This window comes from Ischnura elegans, chromosome 5 (genome assembly GCF_921293095.1).
Source record: "Ischnura elegans chromosome 5, ioIscEleg1.1, whole genome shotgun sequence".
NCBI lineage: Eukaryota > Metazoa > Arthropoda > Insecta > Odonata > Coenagrionidae > Ischnura > Ischnura elegans.
Genome location: NC_060250.1, coordinates 78989789 through 79011143, shown reverse-complemented (window position 1 = coordinate 79011143; position 21355 = coordinate 78989789). Strand labels below are relative to the sequence as shown.

General features: G+C 41.5%; 1 protein-coding gene across 1 annotated transcript in view; it reads left to right on the top strand.

Annotated features, from left to right (window-relative positions):
* The window catches only part of LOC124159104, a 185347-nt gene extending 164730 nt beyond the window's left edge, over positions 1 to 20617 (top strand). Inside the window, exons 3-6 of the mRNA XM_046534654.1 lie at positions 9195 to 9371; positions 10842 to 11806; positions 11951 to 12143; positions 12213 to 20617. Of these exons, the coding sequence (XP_046390610.1) occupies positions 9195 to 9371; positions 10842 to 11806; positions 11951 to 12143; positions 12213 to 12430 (1553 nt within the window). The 3' untranslated portion in view covers positions 12431 to 20617. The remainder of the gene's footprint in view (positions 1 to 9194; positions 9372 to 10841; positions 11807 to 11950; positions 12144 to 12212) is intronic.
* The last annotated feature ends 738 nt before the right edge of the window (positions 20618 to 21355 follow it).

The following is a 21355-nucleotide window of genomic DNA, read 5'->3' as shown; positions in this document are numbered from 1 at the left end:
TATTTCACATTTCACTCTTATCACAAATTCTTCGCCGAGGAAATAATCCAGGTTGGTAAACGACAAAATTGCCTTCCCACAAGTAGCCCTACCTGGACTAGCTCACGAAGAGCATATACGTACCATTTCCGCGAATACCCGCTTGTTAATATAATTTGTCATAAAGTTATGACATAAGAGGAAACTTTGCATTAAATTGTGCTCATTTTAGCTTAACGAATGAAGAAATAAAGTATTGACTGAAAAATTCTCATTGATGAGCTAATAGACTGATTGAGGTACAGACTCTTCAGAGTCAAAAGGGCAAAAATGGTATATGAAGCCGGGAAGAAATCATCAATATACAGAATTAAAAAAAAAACTTTCACAAGATTAAATAAGGAGAAAACTTCATTACGCCAGGCCAAGCCACACTTTCCAGGCACCAAATTAACCTAATTCCAATGTCATAACCTTCCACAGATCCTAAGATTATTTTGACGCAGCTCTCCACTCAATTCTCCTTTCAGCTAATCTTTTCATATCTACTTATTTCTTCTCTTTCACATTCTTCTTTACCTGTTCCATATACGTTGAACGAATTCTTAGTTTTCCATTCTTACCATCTACTTGTCCCTCGACAATTGTCTTCATCAGACCATATTGCCTCAAGAGGTGGCCTATAACGTTGTTCCGTCCTCTTATCTAGGTTTTCATGAGGCTTCTCTTCTCTCCTACTCTTCTTAGGACTTCCTCATAACGAAATCGGTCAACCCATTTGATCCTCATCATATTTCTGTGGCACCACATTTCGAAGGCCTCTATCCTTGCTTTCTCCGCTACAGTCATTTCCCATGCCTCACTTCCGTGCAGAAGCATACTCCAAATGTAAGTTCTTATAAATAAAAAAAAACCATTGCAGTTGCAAAATCGACTGCAAAATTGCAAATTCATCATTTAACCATGGAAAGCGTACATAGTTTGCCTTTGCTTCACCTGCGCGCTACATGACAAATCACGGCGATCCATTAGGCCTCCTTACGTTCCTCCCCTTTAATTCAACGTGAAGCTTCCTTTAAGGATTCGTGTCGTGATTTGAGATTCCTGAAACACGGATTCAGAATTTGCGTGGAGCAATGAAGAAGCGGATATTTCACGTGGAAATCGAGATGTCGAATACGTTTTAATCTTCACTTGACCCATGGTGATAGATTAGAATTTCAAATATGAATTTTGGTCGCATCTTCATTTACAACGCCCTCATGAAGATAAAAATTTCGATAAAAAGGCAGGTGAAATAAAAATTTGGACCTTCGCTGAATGAGTGCTTTTTTTGTCTGGATTTTATGAGAAAATTCTAATTTTTAGTTGGTCCTTTTATGCTAAGTTTAACAAGAAATTCTTTCAAGTAATAATCCATTTGAGATTCTATGGATAAATGCACTTTGAGATGGTAAATTATAAGGAGAATTGAGAAGATTAGAAACGACACTTACGTGTTGAAACCCGTTGAGTTAAAACTGACATTTGAAGAATTACAAAGTGCTTTCTATTGAGTGAATAATGGAATTCCACCAGGTTATGACCCTTACGATTCACCAAATTACATTCAAGCCTAATATTTTAGTTCTCGATTTTGCTCGCCGCCTTTTTTGGTCACTCTTCCAGTTCTTAAAACTTGTTGATCCCTAACACGCTACACTTCATCTCCCTCAGTTTTTGATATGACATTTCACGAAATAATGAAAGTGCACGATTTGGCCAAAAATAAAAGTGTCCAATTGGTCTTAAAAATTGGTTTCTCGATGAATCATGTGGTCTAGATTCGAAAAATGAGCTTTGAAAATTTATTTTTTTACCGCCATGACCCATAAAGACTGTTGGCAACACTTGAATAGATAGAAAATTTAGTGTACCGCAGACTCTTCCTAAGGTTTCAGACCATTTTAAAGGGATTCAATTCTGATAATTTTTGTTGTATATCGTCTCGTTTACCCCAAACATTTGCTTGAATCAATCAGTCTGTCGGTGGTCGGAAATTGGTTGTATAAAATAGAGGCACAACATGGTGAGAAGCTTACGTGCGTCAATAACTTTCATACCCAGTTCGGATACAATGCTTTCACACTTTGATTTAGGGTTAATTACAACGACCACATTTTCCAGCATTCATCAATTTACGGTATAATGAAACACAATGTAACTCCTGTTAACTACTCAATAAACTACAAGAACTCCCAGTTCGAAAATAAGCATAATTAGTTAAATTACCTTCATTTAGGTGGAGAAGGTCCTAATTTATGTTACACCAGGCCCATTTATTATATGTTAAAAATACAAGAAGATAATTCAGGGTTTGCGGAAAACATGGTCAAAGAATAAGGAGATTTTACGATAGAAATCAGATTAACGAACCTTATCGTTGATACATCCAGTAAACAAAAAAAGTATGAACGATGATGTACAAAATCTTTTTCTATCGAATATAATTGCTTTAAGTTTTCTATATATAGTTAATGTGTATCAAATATCAATTAATAAAAATTAATTGATATATGATACTCAAAAACTTCATTGCATTGGCAGAATATTAATTAAAATTGGCAATTAAAAAAAACCTTATTGCAACGTTGGAAGATGTCATTAAGAACTTCTTGAGGGCAATATCGGTTGAACCCAAAATAAGCGCATAACTTCGAAACTTTTGTAGGGTTCGAGTATCCCACGATGCTGACGCTCGGAAAGTCTACTTCGTTGGACACTCAACCGTAGGCACGCGACTGTAATTTCAGTGCCGGGCGTGATAAGCGCGGTGATTCGCCTTTTCCTCTCAGAAAACAATAGACTCGCCACCTTCCGTGACGTTCACCACTTCACATTTTACCCCCCGGTTCAAATTTCAAAAGTGAAGAGACGGAAGTGGCAAATGCAGAGTGGTCTTTGGGAAATGATTTCTCGATTCGGCTTCCGTGACTTGACGCAATTACAGAGCACGAACAGGAAGACTAAATGAAACGCCAAAGTCACAGTGAGGACGTGGAAGGAAAGCATGTTGAATCGGCAGAAGTGGGTCTAATCACTACATTCACCAACTTAATCTGAAACTCCAACCTGTTGTTTTCAAGTTAATGGAGCGGGGAAATTAATTTAGAGCGACGATGACAAGTCGCTTTCGCTTAGGACGTTTCTTAAAGGCAACTCAATATTTACATCATAAGTTTTCTCGTATGATAAGAGTATACAGACAACTAATTTCAGAAAAATAAATATAATACATTGGCTATTACATTTTCATGAAAATTTCGTGACAATCTCATGGCGAAATTGTTTTTATGCGAGTATCACTTTTTTAAGTGTTAATTTTCCTTAAATAACTACCCCAAACTCTTATTTTCTTAATAAAGCCAGCTACAATAGCAACATATTCACTCAACTATTTTCACCAAACAATATGATCTCATGGACACTGTTCTACTTTTGAGTACCTACATTAAATAGACCAAAAATACATTAACATTACTGGTTTCTCTTCAACTGATGAAAAACCATTTCGGACGCCTAAAATTATACCTGCCTTTTTAATCACTGTTCTAGTAAACAAATATAGTGAATTCATTCAATGAAAGCAATTTTATGATCGGAGCAACATGCAAAAAGAGGTAGTTGCATCAGTGATTGACAGTTGTAAAAAGCAGGAGGTTTACTTTCGTAACATTTTATGATAAACAGCAATGTCTAGTCTATGAAGCAATCCCTGCTATAATAAAAAATCAAAGGGTACACTGGAGGACATGCGGAAGGAGGGTCCGATGGAATAAATTTCATTTAAAAAATGATTTTTTTAGCCCCTTGATGTGCGAATAATTGAGGTAATTTCATTTTTGAGAGACTCTATATTGTCATGTAATTTGTGTGTTGAATAATAAAATTATTTATTATAAAATACATACTATATTATAGGGAATGGTTTATACGAACTAACGGCCAGCTGCTCGATGGCCGGCTCTTTCAATTGTATGTACTTTAATTTGTAAAGACACGGCGATGGTGAATAGTTCACCGCAAAATGACTGCCACGAATTAAAATCTCTTGGAAAACAACTTAAATGCCGTAAACATAATATAATACATTCACATGGCATACGATATCCATAAGGCAGATCAGAACAATAATGTGAACAGTTCGGAGGAATTGACTCAGTGTGATGGCTAGAATGTCGACTTCCTATTTCGTGGGCCCAGGTTCAAAGCCCGGAAGCTGCCTGAGTGGTGTGTAGGGCTCTTCAAGTACAGCTCCGTCGAATAGGACGGCTCATCCGTACTCCGCACATTTAACCTGCCTTAATAGATAAGACCATCCGTGTTCCGCACAGTACCCCAAGCTGCTTTGACCGCAACTGCCCGTATTCTGCACATTACCCCTGACATAACTTTCCTGACCGAGAGCGTCCAAAACTGAAATAGAACTAGGGATGTGATCTGAGACAAAGAATCACTTTTAAGTAGAAAATACAAGTACTTCGGTCCGCATTCATTTTAAATTGGGAAACCAAAAGGTACGGAATAAGAGGGTGCGAAACTATATCAAATCAAAAAATAAAATGTACGAAAACACTACTGAACCGAAAATATGCGATAGTTTTGAACAACAAAGTGAATATACGAGGAACGTTTGTTCTCAACCTCCGATAGCTCAGCAAAAACACCATACAAGCGACAGGCGGGTACTGCGCGCATAGGGCGATTGCGCGTCCTCCGCACTACACGCTCAAGTCATTTCCGATCGTAAGTTGTTAGTTTAAGATTAGTGGCAATCTCATCAACAACACTGCCTCAATTGATTCTCCCGCCAAGTGTGCGCTGCGGAGAGACAGCCAGAGAACTTGCTGAACGTCTTCAGCATTGACATGTCTTGGCCTTTATACCGATAAAAGAGAAGTTGTTAAATGAACTGAGTCTAGAGTGTTAAACAGTGTGAAACATTATGCCCATTCACATTCAAAATAAAAGAAGAGACATGCTAACTTCTGGAAGTGTTCTGATCCATGACAATGCCCGTCATCATGGTGTTGATGCAGCCCAACTGCTCTTAGAGCAATTGCAATGGGAAATTTTCGATCATCTGCCGTGCAATGCCGACCTAGAGCCGTGTGACTTCCGTCTTTACGCTGAAATGAAGATATGGCTTGGATGTAAGCGTTTTCAAACGGACGATGAGCTTCAGGACAAAAGCATAATTCATTGGAAGTCATTGGCGGCAACATTACATGAAGGCTTGTCCACTGGCACGGCCAAATCCTCTATCGCTTAGGCGATTATGTCGAAAGGACATCATAAGTATACTCGAGGTTTACTTATGAAATAATTTGTTATCAACCATTTCGTCTTCTGTCCATGGCCCATCGGAGGATGAAAAAAAACGTCCCTAGTAGTTTCGCAGATGCGTATTCTGCACCCGTACTCAACAAGATCCGTACAGAACCCATAAAATTTTAAGGCTATAATACGCGGGAAGAGAAATTAATCACACAAATTGCACGTGCATTTTAAACGGTAAGAAAATAATAATAAACATTACATTCTATCTCTGTCTCTCGAGCGATGATGACACCTCGGAGGAGAGAGAGAAAGTTAAGGAAGGGTTGACGGATGCCTTTAGCCCCGGTGAAGTGCGAATAATCGAGGTAATTGCATCATTAAGTGGCCCATCTCACCCCGGGAGGCCTCAAGATGCAGCGGCGGCACGGGCGGGTCTTGGCAGGAAGAAGAAGGAAGAGGAGGAGGCAGGAGGCAGAGGGGGGGGGCAGAGAGCACAGCGCCCTTGCTCCTTTCGCCCCCGCCGCCCCCGAAGCCCCCATGAGAGAGGGGGAGGCGAAAACTGCAGCGGGGGGGCGGTGGGGGCAGTGCCCCGCCCATGCCGCCGCTCCTCGTTTGGCGCAGCGGGTCAGTGGGGTCTGCTCTCATTCCGAGTCCCACCGCGGGAAGGAGCTGCAGTCACATGACTTGGGGCGCGCGTCTCTCTCCCCGCGTCCCAAATAATAAAGGCTGCGAGACTACTTACAATTAGAGGAGGCCCATGTCCGTGCCGTAAGAAAGCTTAACTCATAACTTCGCACTTCCGTCGTATTTCTATTTGAAATGCGTCCAAAGTGCAAAGTTATAATTTGAGATTCAAAATGTAAATATTAATTTTGCGGCCCTTATGCTGGACCTGATTTCAATCAGGGGGAAGAGTTCTCGGGTTTCCAGCCGGGTCCAAGGGTTTTTCTGCACCGACGTTTCGAAGGCTAAGTCTGCCATCGTCTTCAGGGTGAATCCCCCCTGAAGTCATTCCTCCAGTAGAGAACTCTTCCTCCAGTCTATTCGCCGGGAAAACCTTAGATCCTGATTTCAATCAGTTTATTTAAATGTCTGTAGCACTGGACGATGAGTTCAGATTGATCTATTTACTGTCAATATTTGCATTATACAACTTGAAATCGCGAGGAATACCATTGAAAAGTTATGATTTGGATTGCTCACAAAATTACGAGTATAAACTAGGGTCGACAGCCCTAATTATAGGCAGTGATTCTTCCGGGTTTCCTCCCGCGTTTATTCGTTTTTCTGTACAATATTTCGCCAACGTTCAACTGCCTGCAGTCATTGTGTCCGTGATTTCTCCGTGGAATTCGTATCTAATTACTCGTAAGCGGTGCGAGTGGCGAATTTGAAGACCACGTTTAATGCAACGGTGACCAACCACGGTGACAACACATTGAGTAGGCTACTGGAAATTCCTATGATGAAATATTCGTGCAATTGGCCATGGACAAGGCAGGGGTGCGAACCGGTTGGCAGTGGACAGCGTAGGGTTCGGAGTAAATAAAAAAAAGGGTTCAACGTGGTTGCGAGCAAACGAAGTAATTGTATGCTTAAGAGACTCTGAAAATAATTTAACAGGTCTTGTGCGTGGTGATTGCTCAATGGTTGGCTCTTTGATTTGCTCAAAAGTTTCTGTACATTGTTGAAATGATTAGGTTATCTGAGGTGGCTACGCATGGTGGCCACGCATTAACCAAAAGCGGAGGCCAATATTGAAACCCCTACCAATGGATGTTATTATGGGAAATGATAAAACTTTTACTATGAAATACCTACTGTTAATTTTGGTTAAACAACTCATCCTATATTATCTTAACTTTTGCATCCAAGCTTCGAAATTTTAAATATCGTCTGGAGTGACATAGTTTTCGGTAATAAGATACTACCCAGAGTGACAGTATTGAAGAGAACTACCACAGAGATAGGAAATTTTCCTGACTTTACTAGCACTGACTTACAATTATTATTAAATTTTCAGTCCTTGCATTTCATCATTAGCTATTTTTGGAGCAAATGAAAAAGAGACTATGTACATTTTTCGAAATCAATAATCGCCGAATACACCGAATTTTAAATATTCCAAAAAAACTCACTCAATTAGGGAAGATATGTATGAATTGACAGTTTCAATTGTAAGGGCGGAAGCCACAAGACGGATGGTTTAGGGAAGGTAGGGTAAATATTATGAATGTCAACAAAGGAGGATATAGGGCTAAAAAATCGCCGAAGAAGAAAAGGTAAGTTTGTGCACGACCCGTGGGCTAAAATTCAATGCTAAATGGAGTTAAAGCTTGGAATATTCTTCTCTACTTTTTACGAGAGTCAATTTACTGATACTTCAGCCATCGAGAAGGTACGGAAATTCTTGAAAATCGACATGGCGAAAGACCCCTGAAGAACCATATGAACCGGACAGGAAGGATTTCAAAAGACGGCAGTTGGCATCGACACACATTTCACTCGCCCATTGCGAGAATGCTACGAATCCATTTGATCCATTGATAGAAAAACTAATATTGGCAGGTCCGCATGACTTGAAGAGTCAACTCGCGATGTGCCAAACTCGCTTAAGGAATGGGACTTTCGAAAAACTTCAAGGACAGATTGCTTCAGGGAAATTTAGAATTGAGGCCTTGAATGACAATATCAGCAAACCTTGCGCGTGCCAACCCTATTGTCCCATGTAATATTTTGAGCCTGCCGTTTGAACGACAGAGCAGCGAAAAATATTTTCACATGTCAATTTATATGAATAACCCAATACTTAGCATAATGATTTCGTCGAGGTTTTAGCCCGTCTGAGCAATGGAAAAAAGTTTTTTGTGTACCTTTCTGATGTCATTCATCACCCATCATAACAATAAAAATAGCGTTTTTCTACATTAGGTAGGACGGAAGCATAAGAAAAAAATTGTTCACTTACGATCGGCCCTTTCCACGGTTAGAAAACACCTCTTAAACTGAAACTTCGAACGTAATACATGAAATATCATCCGCTCATTTCCCGCTCAAAGAAATTACCCCTTCACCATACACACACCACGAGCAATACCAGAGGAGCATTAAGTCATAGATAGGGGCGGGTTAATGTTGTTGATTTGGGTGGAAGGGGTGTCACCGCACAAGCAAGACCAATAGCCAATAGCTGATGGTAAAAATGAAATCTCAACTTCATTATTATTATCATTAGGCGAAATGAAATAAGTTGGAGAATTAAATACTAATAAATAAATTACAAGCGGAAGTCGGCACCCTGGGTGAGCAGTCTGCGTCAGAGTCGCCGACAGCAATTATTTAATCACCTATTTTCCTAAATATAAATATCATCTTGTGTCCATTGTTCGTGTGTGAAATTACTCTGAGTAACCATGCGTTGATCTTGCACACCCCTCCTGCTACTAAAGATATTATCTACACACACTGAGGGACAGGGGCGGATTTAGGGGGAGGGGTCACGGAGGTCATGGCCCCTCCAAATTTTATCAAATATTTTCATTTTTTAAATTTAATAATTTTTGTATCCTGGTAAAGAAGTAAAGGGAGTGTACATGCAAATGCATTGCTACAAGTACCAAACGCGAGAGAAGTTTGAGGTGTATTTATCATTGAGCGTAGCACTCCCTTCAAAATATTTTATATTAACATGGGAGATATATAATACAGAATAACGCCCCTCTCTACCGTGGGGGGGGGTATTGCATACTCTCCGGACCCAGGTCATGACCCCCCACCCAAATTTAATGCTAAATCCGACACCGCTAAGGGACGAGTGAAACTTAACGAGTGATTTTTTTGTGTTTCCTATCTGACGAGGAAAATCTGACGTGTATGTTTGTTTCCTCTTTGATTAGGTCGTGAGAAACTGGGCGTGAGTTCGGGGGAGGCGGTGCGCGTGGTGCTGGAGAGCGACGGCACGCAGGTGGAAGACGGCGAGTACTTCCGCACGCTACCGCCCAACACGGTGCTACTGCTGCTGCGACAGGGAGAGACTTGGGGACCCGTGGGCGGCGTCGACGTCATCCGGGCCGGTGAGTACGATACACGCCCTCCTCTCCATGTTATCCTGAGACCACTCCATGGCACGGTTTATTGTTTTTAACACAATTAATGCATTCGATACCTGCCTGATGTATGACCTGAATATATGCATTATAGTGTTGGTCTTAAGATTTGACAGTAGAATAATTGTCCACGAAATAAAATAGAGAAAATACATTTTATGAACTCTTGCTCTCTTTGAAAAAAAGTGTAAGATTTTCAACCGTACAACGGGATTACGCTTCTAGTAAGAAGTAGTATGTTTTACTGTTAACTCACTCATTGCCTATCCTACCACAATTCCCACATACTTACCAAAGGATATCCATTCTTAGATAAACTGAATTTTAATTAAACGTACCAAATTGTGCGAAAAATCCATAGAGAAAAAATCATTCGCGTGATTTTTTTCTCTGAGGATTTTTCGCACAGTATATTTCGGATATGTGCATTGCGGGTGACTCCGTGAAGTCATCACCGTGGCTAGTCCCGGTACATTTAAATCAAAACGTTCTAATTAAATGATCGCATAATGTCATAGAACGCTGCATTGTTTTAACGAGATTGCACCTCAAATGGATTGGTGCCGCTGCGTGGTTGAATTTCTATCAAAAGTATGGTCAATTCAATAAACTGATTTTCCCTACATTTTGAAGGAAAACCAAATAATTAAGACTTTTTTAACACCTTGTTTGAATTTATTGGTCCCTATTTTTAAAAACGGCTAGGGCAAAAAAATTTTATCCGAACTAACCTGATTGTAAACCAATGGATTAGTTATCGCCTGTCGTCCGCGATGTCACCATGGTGATACCTGCGTTTCTTCAACTTTGCTATAGGTTGTAGGCGTTCTTAGTCACCTCCTCTACTCCTTTAGTCTACTCTAGACCTTCTCAGGCCAAAGAGAAGTGGAAGTGACTGATGACGTCTAAATAAGAGTAAAGGAAAAGTTTTCATCACAATGATGAGAACGTGGTCGACGCCCGAAAACTGATCCAGTGGTTCACATCAACGCCGCGAAGCCTTAGTCAGAAACTGATGTAGTTGCTATTAGAAACTGGTCTAATCAATGCAGCGAGATATTTGCGCTTCAATAAATACGGGCCACTTTGACTAATGAAAACAATTGAAGTTACCTGTTTCTCATTTCGCAGTATGGTCTCCTTTAAGTTATGAGGTAAAACTCCTGCTTGACTTATGATATAGGTATTAAACTGACTTCTATTACCCTTAAGGATAACAAATAAAATGAAAACCTAATAAAACCAATTCTTAATTAACTGGTCCAATATTAAGACAGCATCATGAGGTTAGAATTATAATTCTTAAAACTAGAATGGTTTCATTCAGAAGCTTGTCATCCCAAAGTGTGTGTTGATTAATATATGATTGTACCCCGTGTCGTCCACACTCTAACGACCGACTTTTCTCTCTCTAATTACCGGCATCCGGGGGCGCAGCCATCTCCGCGATCCCTAAGATCGTGTGCGAGACGATCCACGCGCTGGAGTTGCACCGTGATGAGACGCCGTCCCCCTCCTGGAAGATCATGGACAACAAGGGCCGCGTCACCGTCGTCCTGCACTGGGACCACCCCCAGCACCACTACCAGCCTCCGCCGCCATCCTCCCGCGCCCACCCCCGAAACTCCGCACCATCCGCACCCACTGCCGCGCCCTCGCCATCGCTCAGCCTCGGACCGGATGGCCCCGTCGACCCGGGAGCCGCCGCCGCGATGACCCGGCCCTCGCTCGTCATCCACGGCGCGGGCACCACGACGGTGGGCCGCGACGGCAAAAAGGAGACCCTCATCAACGACGTGTACACTCCGGCCCGCTACGGTGGCAGCGGCGGAGGGAGCAGCCCACAGATCACTGTGATAAACCACGACGCTGCCGCGGCGCGGGTCATGGGTAGTTCCTACGGCGGCGGTGCGGCCGGCAGCGCCGGGACGACGGGCGGCGGAGCACCCGGCCATCCCCCTCGCCTCTCCCGCCAGGGCAGCGGCGGCTCGAGCTTCGAGAGCGCCGCCGCCGCCATCCACGTCCACACGGCCGAGTGCTCCACGCACCACTTGCACCACCCCATGCACTCCTCGGCGTCGTCGCCGCCCGCCCCCGGGGGCCACGATCCGCAGACGCACTCGCACGGCGGCGGAGGAGGGGCCACCGAGTGCGACTTCCACTGCTGCGCTCTGCACGAGGAAGGGAGGCGGATAGCCGTGCACAAGTCGGTCGCCACGTCGCCCATCCAGGACCACGCGGCGGCCTCGCAACAGCCGCCGCCTCCGGAAGGCGCGGTGGCGGCCGGGGGCGGCGGGAGCGGGGGCGGAAGAGGGGGCGTGGGCAGCAGGACGGGGGGCCTCCAGCCCCCCGCGGCCGGGAAGCAGCACGTTCGCTTCCTGGACATAGAGGGAGCGGTGGACGTAGGGTCGCGGGGGGGAAGCCCGATGGGGGGAGCGGCGGTGAGGAGTGCGGGGGCGGCGGTGGGGCCGATATCCGTGTCGGCGGCGGCAGCAGCGGCGATGGGCGCGTCCCCCGCCGGGGGCGGCACCTCGTCGGCGGGCGAGAGCTCCGAGTCGGAGACGGAGACGACGCTGCTGGAGGAGGAGGGCGCGACGTCGGAAAAGTTCCTCTTGCTGGTCGACCAGCCGCCCTCGATGGACGCGCGGCGGCACCTGACCATCAAGGACATCGGCGTCATCCTGGAGCGGCTGCGATCCAAGATCGTGGACGTGGAGCGGCTGGAAAGGGACTCGGACGGTGGGAGCGGTGGTGGCGGCGCTGGGGGCGGTGGGGACGGTGCTGGTGCGGGGGGCAGGGGCGGGGGAGCGGGCGCGGGCCCCGGCTCCGACGACTGCCACAATTGGACGATCAAGGCGACCATCCGGGGCGAGACGCTGCGGGAGCTGGGGGTCATCTACAACGGCAACTACTACGCGATTTCGGAGCATCCGGGTTACAGGGCGGAGGGCAACCGCGAGGAGGAGGAAGGCGAGGGGGAGGAGGTGGAGGACGACGATGAGGAGGAGGAGGAGGACAGACTGTAGCGGAAGGCCGGGCGCTCGCGGCGCCCTGATCCGGGCATTCAACGTTTCGACGGCGGAACGGCGGCCTCTTAGCGGCGGGGGTAGCCGGCACCGGCGGCAGTGGCGGGAGGCGGCCGAGCCCACCACGTGGCGAGGCCATTGTCGCGGCCGACACCGTCAGCGGCGGGAAACGGCCGGCTCCACGTGGCACGGCCATTACCGCTGTGTGATACCTTCGGAGTGCGACACGAGCGACGACGAGGATAGTCAAGATCTGCCGAGTATTTCCGAGCGTCTTTGGGAGTGTTTTCGGTGTTGTTGTTACCGCCGCAGTGTTGTCGCTTCGTCCCCTATCCACGGAACGTGGAGGGATCGTGAAGGGTCGTGGCATTACGTGTGAAAGGAAAAGCTTTACAATGCAAATGAGTTTTCGCGGAGATTAAGAAAAGGAGTATGAATATATACTTAAAGTATATATGTACCTATATTATATATATGTACGTACGGAGATGGAAAACGGTTTGGTGTGAATTTTTTTCGACACCACATGCCTGTTATAGGTTTAAAAAAAAGACAGACGGAAAACGAAAGTTACACGCACACATTCAGATTGATAAAAAATGTATAAACAATTCCGTTAGGAAAGGGGATACCGAAGTAAAAGGGCAAAAACAGTTTCAAGAAAAATAGAATTTCTAAACTAACAATAATACTAGGCAGACGGTGTACGCCGGTGACGAAACATATTGTCTCTTACTTCAGGCACCCTTGAGTGGGCCGCTCTAAAAGAAATGATCCTCGTGCTTCAACAAAAGAATATCAGTTTGACAGATAGTTGTTTTTTATGTCGGAATGGAACGACTGAACCAGAATGTTATCCTAATAGACTATTATGAAAATTCAACACGAAGCGCTTTTAAAAGAAGTTCATAAAAATACTCATGATGATTTTTTTAAGTAGGATTTCCTGAAAACTGCAATTTTAACAGAAAGTTTATAAAACTACTACGATGAAATAGGTTTGTTTGAGAGTATATAATGAGGTTGAACCTCCCTCCCCCAAATGCTATTGTACCTTGAATTAAAGTTGTCGAGCGTTTGAGCGCAATTTTGGATTGGCGATTGCCCCAAGGACAGAGCCAACACAAGGACTAGTAAACATTTTTCGAGTGCTAAGAGGGAAATTCACTGCACAAGCACCGAAACCCAAGTTGGCCGTGCCAAGCATGTTATGAGATGGTAAAGAGGGAAGATATATAAGTAGAAGAACGAGCAAATCGCGAGATGTTTTCACTAATGTAGCCCTCGTTTTTTTATATTTTTGTTTCTAGGGTAATCAAATGAGATGATGGTGTTCAGAAACTCTTTCAGCAATGGTGAAGCAAGATAAATAATTCGTTTAAAGGCATGCTAAAAAAGAGTTAGTTAGCCGAAAGTATGATAATTACATTTATTGATATCATCACCGTCAATACGAGGTTTTTTGTGGGAAAATAGTTATTATTATTGCAACTCTCATCTCTACCAAAAATTTTTTTATGCATGAAGATCCGTCTATAAGATTTCTTTCTATCTCTCTCTCTCTATCTCTATTTAGTCTTGCTATGAAATATCCCGAATAAAAAAATGGGAACGTGATTTTTTATATGAGACCCTCCAGCATTAAGTAAATAGGATACCAAAAGCAATAGCTTGTCTCCCTTGTATAGTTGCGACGCAACGATGGACCCACCCAGCCTTCGAGAATAACCCATTACCTTCACTATGCTCTTTAAACCCATTGTAAGCTAGTTAGCGAGAGAAAAAAATGTTATTCGTTTCGTGCATTTGGATTGGACTGTACTAAGCCAGAATTGCTCATTCGTTTCACACCCACAAAGACTTTCACTGGTGCACTCATTCGTGTGATGATACCTCCCCACTCATTGACATCCGCTTCATCTAATGCCTCCCTATTCTTCGACGTCTTTCAAAAATAAAATAAGAAGAAAACGTTTGACAATCCCCGACTGTACATAGAGGACATAAGTATGTAAATATGGAGAGATCCCGTTAATTTCTTCCGGAGCTAACATCTACATCGAATTACTAGGGAAAGCAATCAATATCTTTGGCTCTCTAAGCATTGAATTCGTATAGTTTGATCCACAAAACAAGCCTCTTTAGGATAAAAAAGTTACAAAAGTATGTACTTATCATTCATCATTTTAACTTGTTAATCCTTATCCACTGTGTTTATTGCTATTGTTATTATAATTTCAGAAAGCCTTTAAGTTCACAATTGCCTATTGCTACTCATAAAGTAGTATTTTTCCTTTTAAATTAATTCACGCTAAGCAGTCTAAACGTTATCACATTTTTCATCGAGGTTCACCATAATACCACTCGCAGAGAAAAGGGGTGGATAGGTTAATCTCCTCAATCACTTGAGAACAAACTCTAATCCATCTCATATGAATCATTTAATTGTTTTATCCGAATGATTTGCGCTTTGTGGCAAAACTCTTTTCAAATTTTCAGTACTCCGCAAACAAAAGACTGGTGTTAACTAATCTAAATCTCTCTCTAACACACACACTTTGGACTGTGTTCGTTGTTGTCTCTGTTTTCCGTCGTTGTTGTTGCTGTTGTTTGGAATGCAAGGAGCCATTGAATGGGACATGTTTTACTGGAAAGGGTTGCAAGTCTCAGATGAGAGAGAATACCACACGATCACAGTTAAGAAATAGTTAAATTTGAAACATACCACTACGGTTGGATTCACAAAAGCAACTTAAGACGGGTATACCTCACAAATTTAAAGACAGGTTTCTTCTGGTAACGACAGTGGATAAAAAAATTAAGTTTACCATTAGGAGCGAGTGTTGCCATTAGTTTGTTAAATAAATTACACACTAGTTAAACCTATGTCTAGGACAGAAATCCTGCACGAATTACAATGTTCACTAAACCTTTCGTTTTCCAAAAAATAAATAAATCTAGAGCGGAGGATATGGACAAAAATTCACAGTTTTGGATGCGCGAGAGACTGAATCATCGACTGAATTTTAATCTCAAATCGCGAATCTAAATAATCTAAAGTTGAACTTTATATTTAAGACTACAAAAGGAGAATAGAACGGGTTAATAGCATCATTTCAAAAGGACTCTTGCGTGCCAAAAAAAACTTGAATCATTCATTAAAGATAAAGACGTTGTAACTAGAGAAATATAAGACAACCATATCTGATATGGAATTCGACATTGTTTTTATGTGCATCGTGTTGTCTCTGTTTATTTTCTTTTTTAAAAGGGAAAATTCTAAAAAAAAACGTTAAAAATATTGAAACTCGACTTTTTAGACATACTGTGCGTAGAAAATACGTCAAATATAATTTTTTTCCGGTTCGTATTGTACAGATGGAAAAAAAACGTTTGACAAACTTTTGGCCGTGTGGTCATATAAAAATGTACACTCCAATCGTGTTGTGGTATTAGTGTGTTTTAAAAAAAGTGGAAATTGAGAGATAAATAGAGAGAGAGCTTGTTGGCAAATAAAACTGCTTCATTCAACAATCCCTCAGTCTGCCAGACATTTGTAAGTGCTAGGTACTTCCCCATTTAAATGGTGATAATGGATGTTGGTTTTTGTAAGGGCGTTGGCGCATTTGAAATTGTTTATTTAATGAAGTAGTGAAAAAGTTTTTTTCCGTGAAGGAAAAAAAACTCCCCAGGTTGTAAGGTTATATCTGTTATTATTACAATTGTTGGGCATTCAACCGTCATACTATGTACACGTCGCACAAACAAAAAAAAACTCATCAAGGTTGAGCCGATACTTTGTGGTTTTTTGAGTAGCACTGAGAAAAGCCACCGTCCCAATATGTAGAGTTGGATATTCAGAAGAGAAAATGGAGGGAGAGACTCGGGAGAGACGAATTCTCGAAAAAAAATGTCCATTTACTGGGGCGAAGATCCGGAGTTCCAAGTATATGCGGTGCTGTGTTGAATTTTTACAAATAATTAATACTTATTATTATTATTATTAGAATTCGAGATGGATGAGTTTGATATGTGAAATATCAGGAGTAGTTTTAACAAAGTCATTGCATACGTAATTTTTTTTATACATACGTAGAGTTGTTTTACGATTAACAAAAAGAACACTAATCTGATCTTTCCCAATTTTGGCATGAGATATGCTACGACAGAAAGAAAATAAAAGACTCATAGCTATTGTGGTCACATATTCGATTATGATATTGCTGACAAATCATGCCTTGCAACAATAAGCCAGATTTGAGTGTAAGTTACCTAGGCCAAGCCAAAATACTGCCAACACAATTGACAAGGCCCGTCCTCAGTGTACTGGAGGTAATTCCACCTTGAGCCTAAATAAAACTGTTTATAGCTCTAATTAGAATTAATAGTATGCGTTTTTCATTTCCGACAAGAAACTCCTCATGGGTCCGAGGTATTAAAAAGATTTAAAGATATTATATAAAACTAGGGATTTATATATGGGAGTGATTTTTTTTTCCAAAGTTTCCTGTCTTTTGTGGAATAAGATGAAGACCACTAACAAAAATAAAACCAATTCAATTATAAATCATAGTGAAAGGTGTTTTAGCTCTCATTATAAATGGTCTAAAAAAATAAACCCGATGGGAAAAAATAGAAGTGAAAACATGAATTGTGAAGATAACCTTTTTCCGTGGGGTATTGAAAAGGGGATTTTAAAAATATATTTCGTGCATGCATAGGAATCCTGATTTCAATTTTTACGAATGATTTTTTTTACGTATTTAAGGAATAGTTGAAGAAAAAAAATAACCAAGAGTTATTACAGAATTAGAGGAGCTGCAGTGGCACAATTGTTGAAAACAAAATTTTAAGTGGGTGAACTGTGAGTAGTGAAATGATTTTTTTTCTGCCATGTCTTCACACAGTCTCCTTGAGCCTTCTCCCGATCCTCCCAAAAAAATAAGGCCTCGAATCTAATTCCTCTGGGATCTTGTCTTGAATAAAAAATGAGCCGCTAGAAAAATAATTTGTAGGGGAGGGGAGGGAGTCAAGGATAATGAGATTTGCTGTGGAGGAATGTTCATTTAGAAAAAAAATGAGTAATACTGCCGACATTCGTGGGGATGAGTGTGAAAAACATTCATTAAAAGTAAACAATTGAAGGTTTTACGTGCGTACATGTGGGTTGCTATGAGTGCATGTTTCCGTGTGATTGTTAATTATTCCTCGAGGAGTAGGGGATTGTGTCTGGTGGAGTGAATCTTGTGTGTTTAAAGCGTTGCCTAGTGATGTTTACGATGGTGTTAGCTGGTTTTAAGAATGTTAAAGAAAAAATGGTTGAAAAGGTTTTGTTGTCGTATATCTGCCTCTGGGCAGGGAGAAATTGAGGTTGTGCAGTGCGACGCGTTAACTGCTGATGTGTACGGAACAATCGAACGTGTAGGAAGCACTGATGATTCAGGATGTGTTGACAGCTTACGAGACCTCAGGCGGAGGGTGAGAAATTAAAAATACAAGTTAATGAGTGAAAGTGTGTTTTTTTACGTACGCAAAAAAGTGGTGCGTTCCGGCAATTGTCTGAGTGTGTTGCTCCGTTATGTTAACCTTTTTTTTATGTTCTTAATCCAACATGAAGAGCTGGGTGTGCTGTGAAGTATCAGAATCCCCCCCGACATAATTGCTATCTACTCAGAAACCCACTGAAGTCCTGAACAAAAAGGATAGGCCCTGATGCGTATGTTACTGCCTCTCCCACCAATCAAAACCAATAATTATCTCCTTTGATTTAACTCATTTCATTTTATTTAAAAAATCACCTCAATATTTTATTCCGTGTGCTTCCCTTCCCGTGTAAAATGATTTTTTCCACCTATCATCTCTACTGTTGCCCGTTGAAAATTCATGACACAATTCACGCTCAGGGCGTGATAAGCGCAAGGTTGTTATACTATCCTTCCCACCTACTAATTGACATTAGCAACCCTACCTCCACGCGTGAAAACAAAACAAACGGTAATCCTTCTTTGTTCGTCCTATGTCCCTATATATTTCTCATGTTCAATCGCAGATATGGAATCCGGAGCGAATGAGGAAATAAATTATTTGGAAAAGAAAAATTGATTTGAGGAAGTGTATATCTCGTTGTGTCTCACTGCCTCTTCCGTGTGCGTAAGGATTTTGACGAAGCGGAGAAATATATTTAGAAAATATAGAATATATATACATAAAAACAATCGGGTGTTTTGGAGGTGAACGGAGAAGTACTACCAGAAAAAAGTGAAGTGTTAATTTTTTAGAGAATTTATCATCAGGAAAAAAAACGCTGAAAAAACTACTCGTGGAAAAAGAGTGAGGGGTTTGTAATAAATTAAGATACACATGAGTAATTGAATTGTAGATCGACTAATTATATATGCATGTATATATAATGATGATTGATGACACGATCGCAAAAAAAATATTTCTTCAAAAAAGGAGTATTGCGAAATTCAGAGAGCAAACAGAAGTTCAGTCGACCCCATAAAAAAATTTCAGTTTTTATTCGAATATAGTATATGGAAGGAGTTCAGAAAAAAAGAAATATTAGACGTTGGCTGCGAGAGAGAGAAAAAGATCTTGTAAGTAATCAGTTTGGGAAAAATAATAATTATATCATATGGAGAGGTCGAGTTTGACAAAAAAAAAGTGTTCCCGAATGCAAAAAAAGATATTTTTTCGTTGTTGTACATGTATTAACAGATGTGGTGCTGATGAGGATGGTTCCTCCTGAAGAAAGGAACGACAAAAAACGAAAACACTGACTAAAAAAATATTAGGAATCAAAGGAAAGAAAAGCACAATGAGGTGAAAGTCGATCGGAATATTTGTTTGTTTTTTTGTCCACTGGTTCGTGCCCACATGTAATGACACGTCGCAAAGGATTGAGCGAATGATGAGAGATAAGAGCTAAAAAAAATATCGCCCTGGTAAGCGTGTCTAGAGTTATGAGTGCATGCATGAGCGAAAGAGCATAGTGTGTGCGAGGAAGTGCCACGGTTTTCTGAGCGCGAGTGAGAGAATGACTGTGGTCTTCAAACAAATGAGGTCAGGAAAATGATTTTATTTGTTTCATTAGGTTTGGCTGATGAGAGCGAAATAATTCTGTCATAGAGGAGGTGAGTGGTGGACGTAATTTAAAAACATTCAGAAAGAGAGAACAGGAGATAACTATTGTATCAGCAGGACTAAGGTATGTTGTTGAACAGACGTTAAATACCAAAGTTTAATTTTCACCTCTCGGAATGACGAGGAATTGATTGTGACGAGATAGTGATTTTCGCAACCGGTCTCTCGCTTGGCGACTAGATGAGCTTGAATGAACGCATCGATGTAGGAATTTGAGAGTTCAAGTTGAAAATCAAGCAATTATACGGAGGGAGATTTGAAAATAAATGCACCAACTGAGAAGCTAGCTAAACTTCACCGCATGGTAACTAGACTAGACCGAAAATCGCTATGGAAAGATTCTCGGTTGCACTTTTCACCAAGGATGAGAAATAAATTCAATCAGAGAGCCTTTAGAAGGAGATTATCAACCTTCGCCTGATTCGGTATGGTGAGCAGGACGAATAACCTCCGCTTCCCACCGGAGCACCGTGTTAAGTTTGATGGTTCTTTTTCACGTTTCTAACTCGTCGGTTCCGGGAGGTGGGTAGAGACCGTATTGAAATCGAAAGGGAACAGGTGCTCTTATTCGAACGCATTCGCACGAACGATTCGTAAAAAAAACGCCGCAACCCTTTTGTCTCAAAGACGGAAGAAAAAGGGAGCTTGTTTCTCTTATTTAGAGCAAGGATTTCTGATAGCATCTTGCCGCAGAAGTGCAGAGGGAGAAAAACGTGGGAGAAATCACAAGATTGATGGCCTGTGATACATCCACCTTCCTTTCATTGTATTACAGGATTGTTTGTTATTGTTGTACTTTATCTAGCAACACTTTTTTATGTGCGTGGTTGGATTTGTTCCCGAGGAAAGTAGATCTGTCTTTCAAATTCTATCAACACTTATCAACGTAGCTTGAAATTACCTCAGGGACATGGCTATCTGTAACAGTAATGGTCTCATAAATCTCCAATTTATGGATTAATAAGTGGATTGAATGGCTCTATCAAAGAGTACATGCACTGCATATTGCTGTGTTAAATATATTGACCATAAAATGTTTAATGTTTCTGGTTTAATTTGTACTAAAAGACACCAAATTTTTCTGATATTCCAAAATACCCTTAATGCATTGTCAGCAAGAAAAAAACTTACATAGAGAACCTACCCCGCCCACCATATATGTTTTCTGTAGATACTATACTGTCTGAACAAAAAAAAGGAGATTGGCTCAAATCATTAGCGCCAGCGTTATATTTAGAAGTTCTCACTCAGGAAAAATGTAATGAATTTCTTTAAAATATGTACTTATGCCATACATATAAATAAACGCCGGCATAATACCATAAAAACGCAACAGTAAAAGAATAATGAATGAGTCAATGGGCTACGCACGGCTCAAATACAAAAGACCTCATTCAGTAAGAGTGACAGAATAAGAATTCATTCTCAAATGGTAATAAATAAAAATTATAGCGTTTGTCACCTGACTTAAGATGATTGTGGAATGCATTTCCTAGATTGTCTGTGATGCACGTCATTGAAGCTTTGGTCATATGAGCCAACATAAACACTGACTTGGTAGATTGAAAAAGCATGTCTTGCTGATATCCACGACATCTCTGTGACTTTTATGTCATCCACTTCCGAAAATGTGGTATTATTTCCCACCTAGCCTAAACATGTTTTATTAGGACGTACCTACCTAACCTAGCCTACAGTAGTGAAAGATAACCGAGTATAAGGCGTTGTTACAAACATAGTGTTTTGGGGTCTGGAGGGAGAGGAAAGATGAGGGCACTT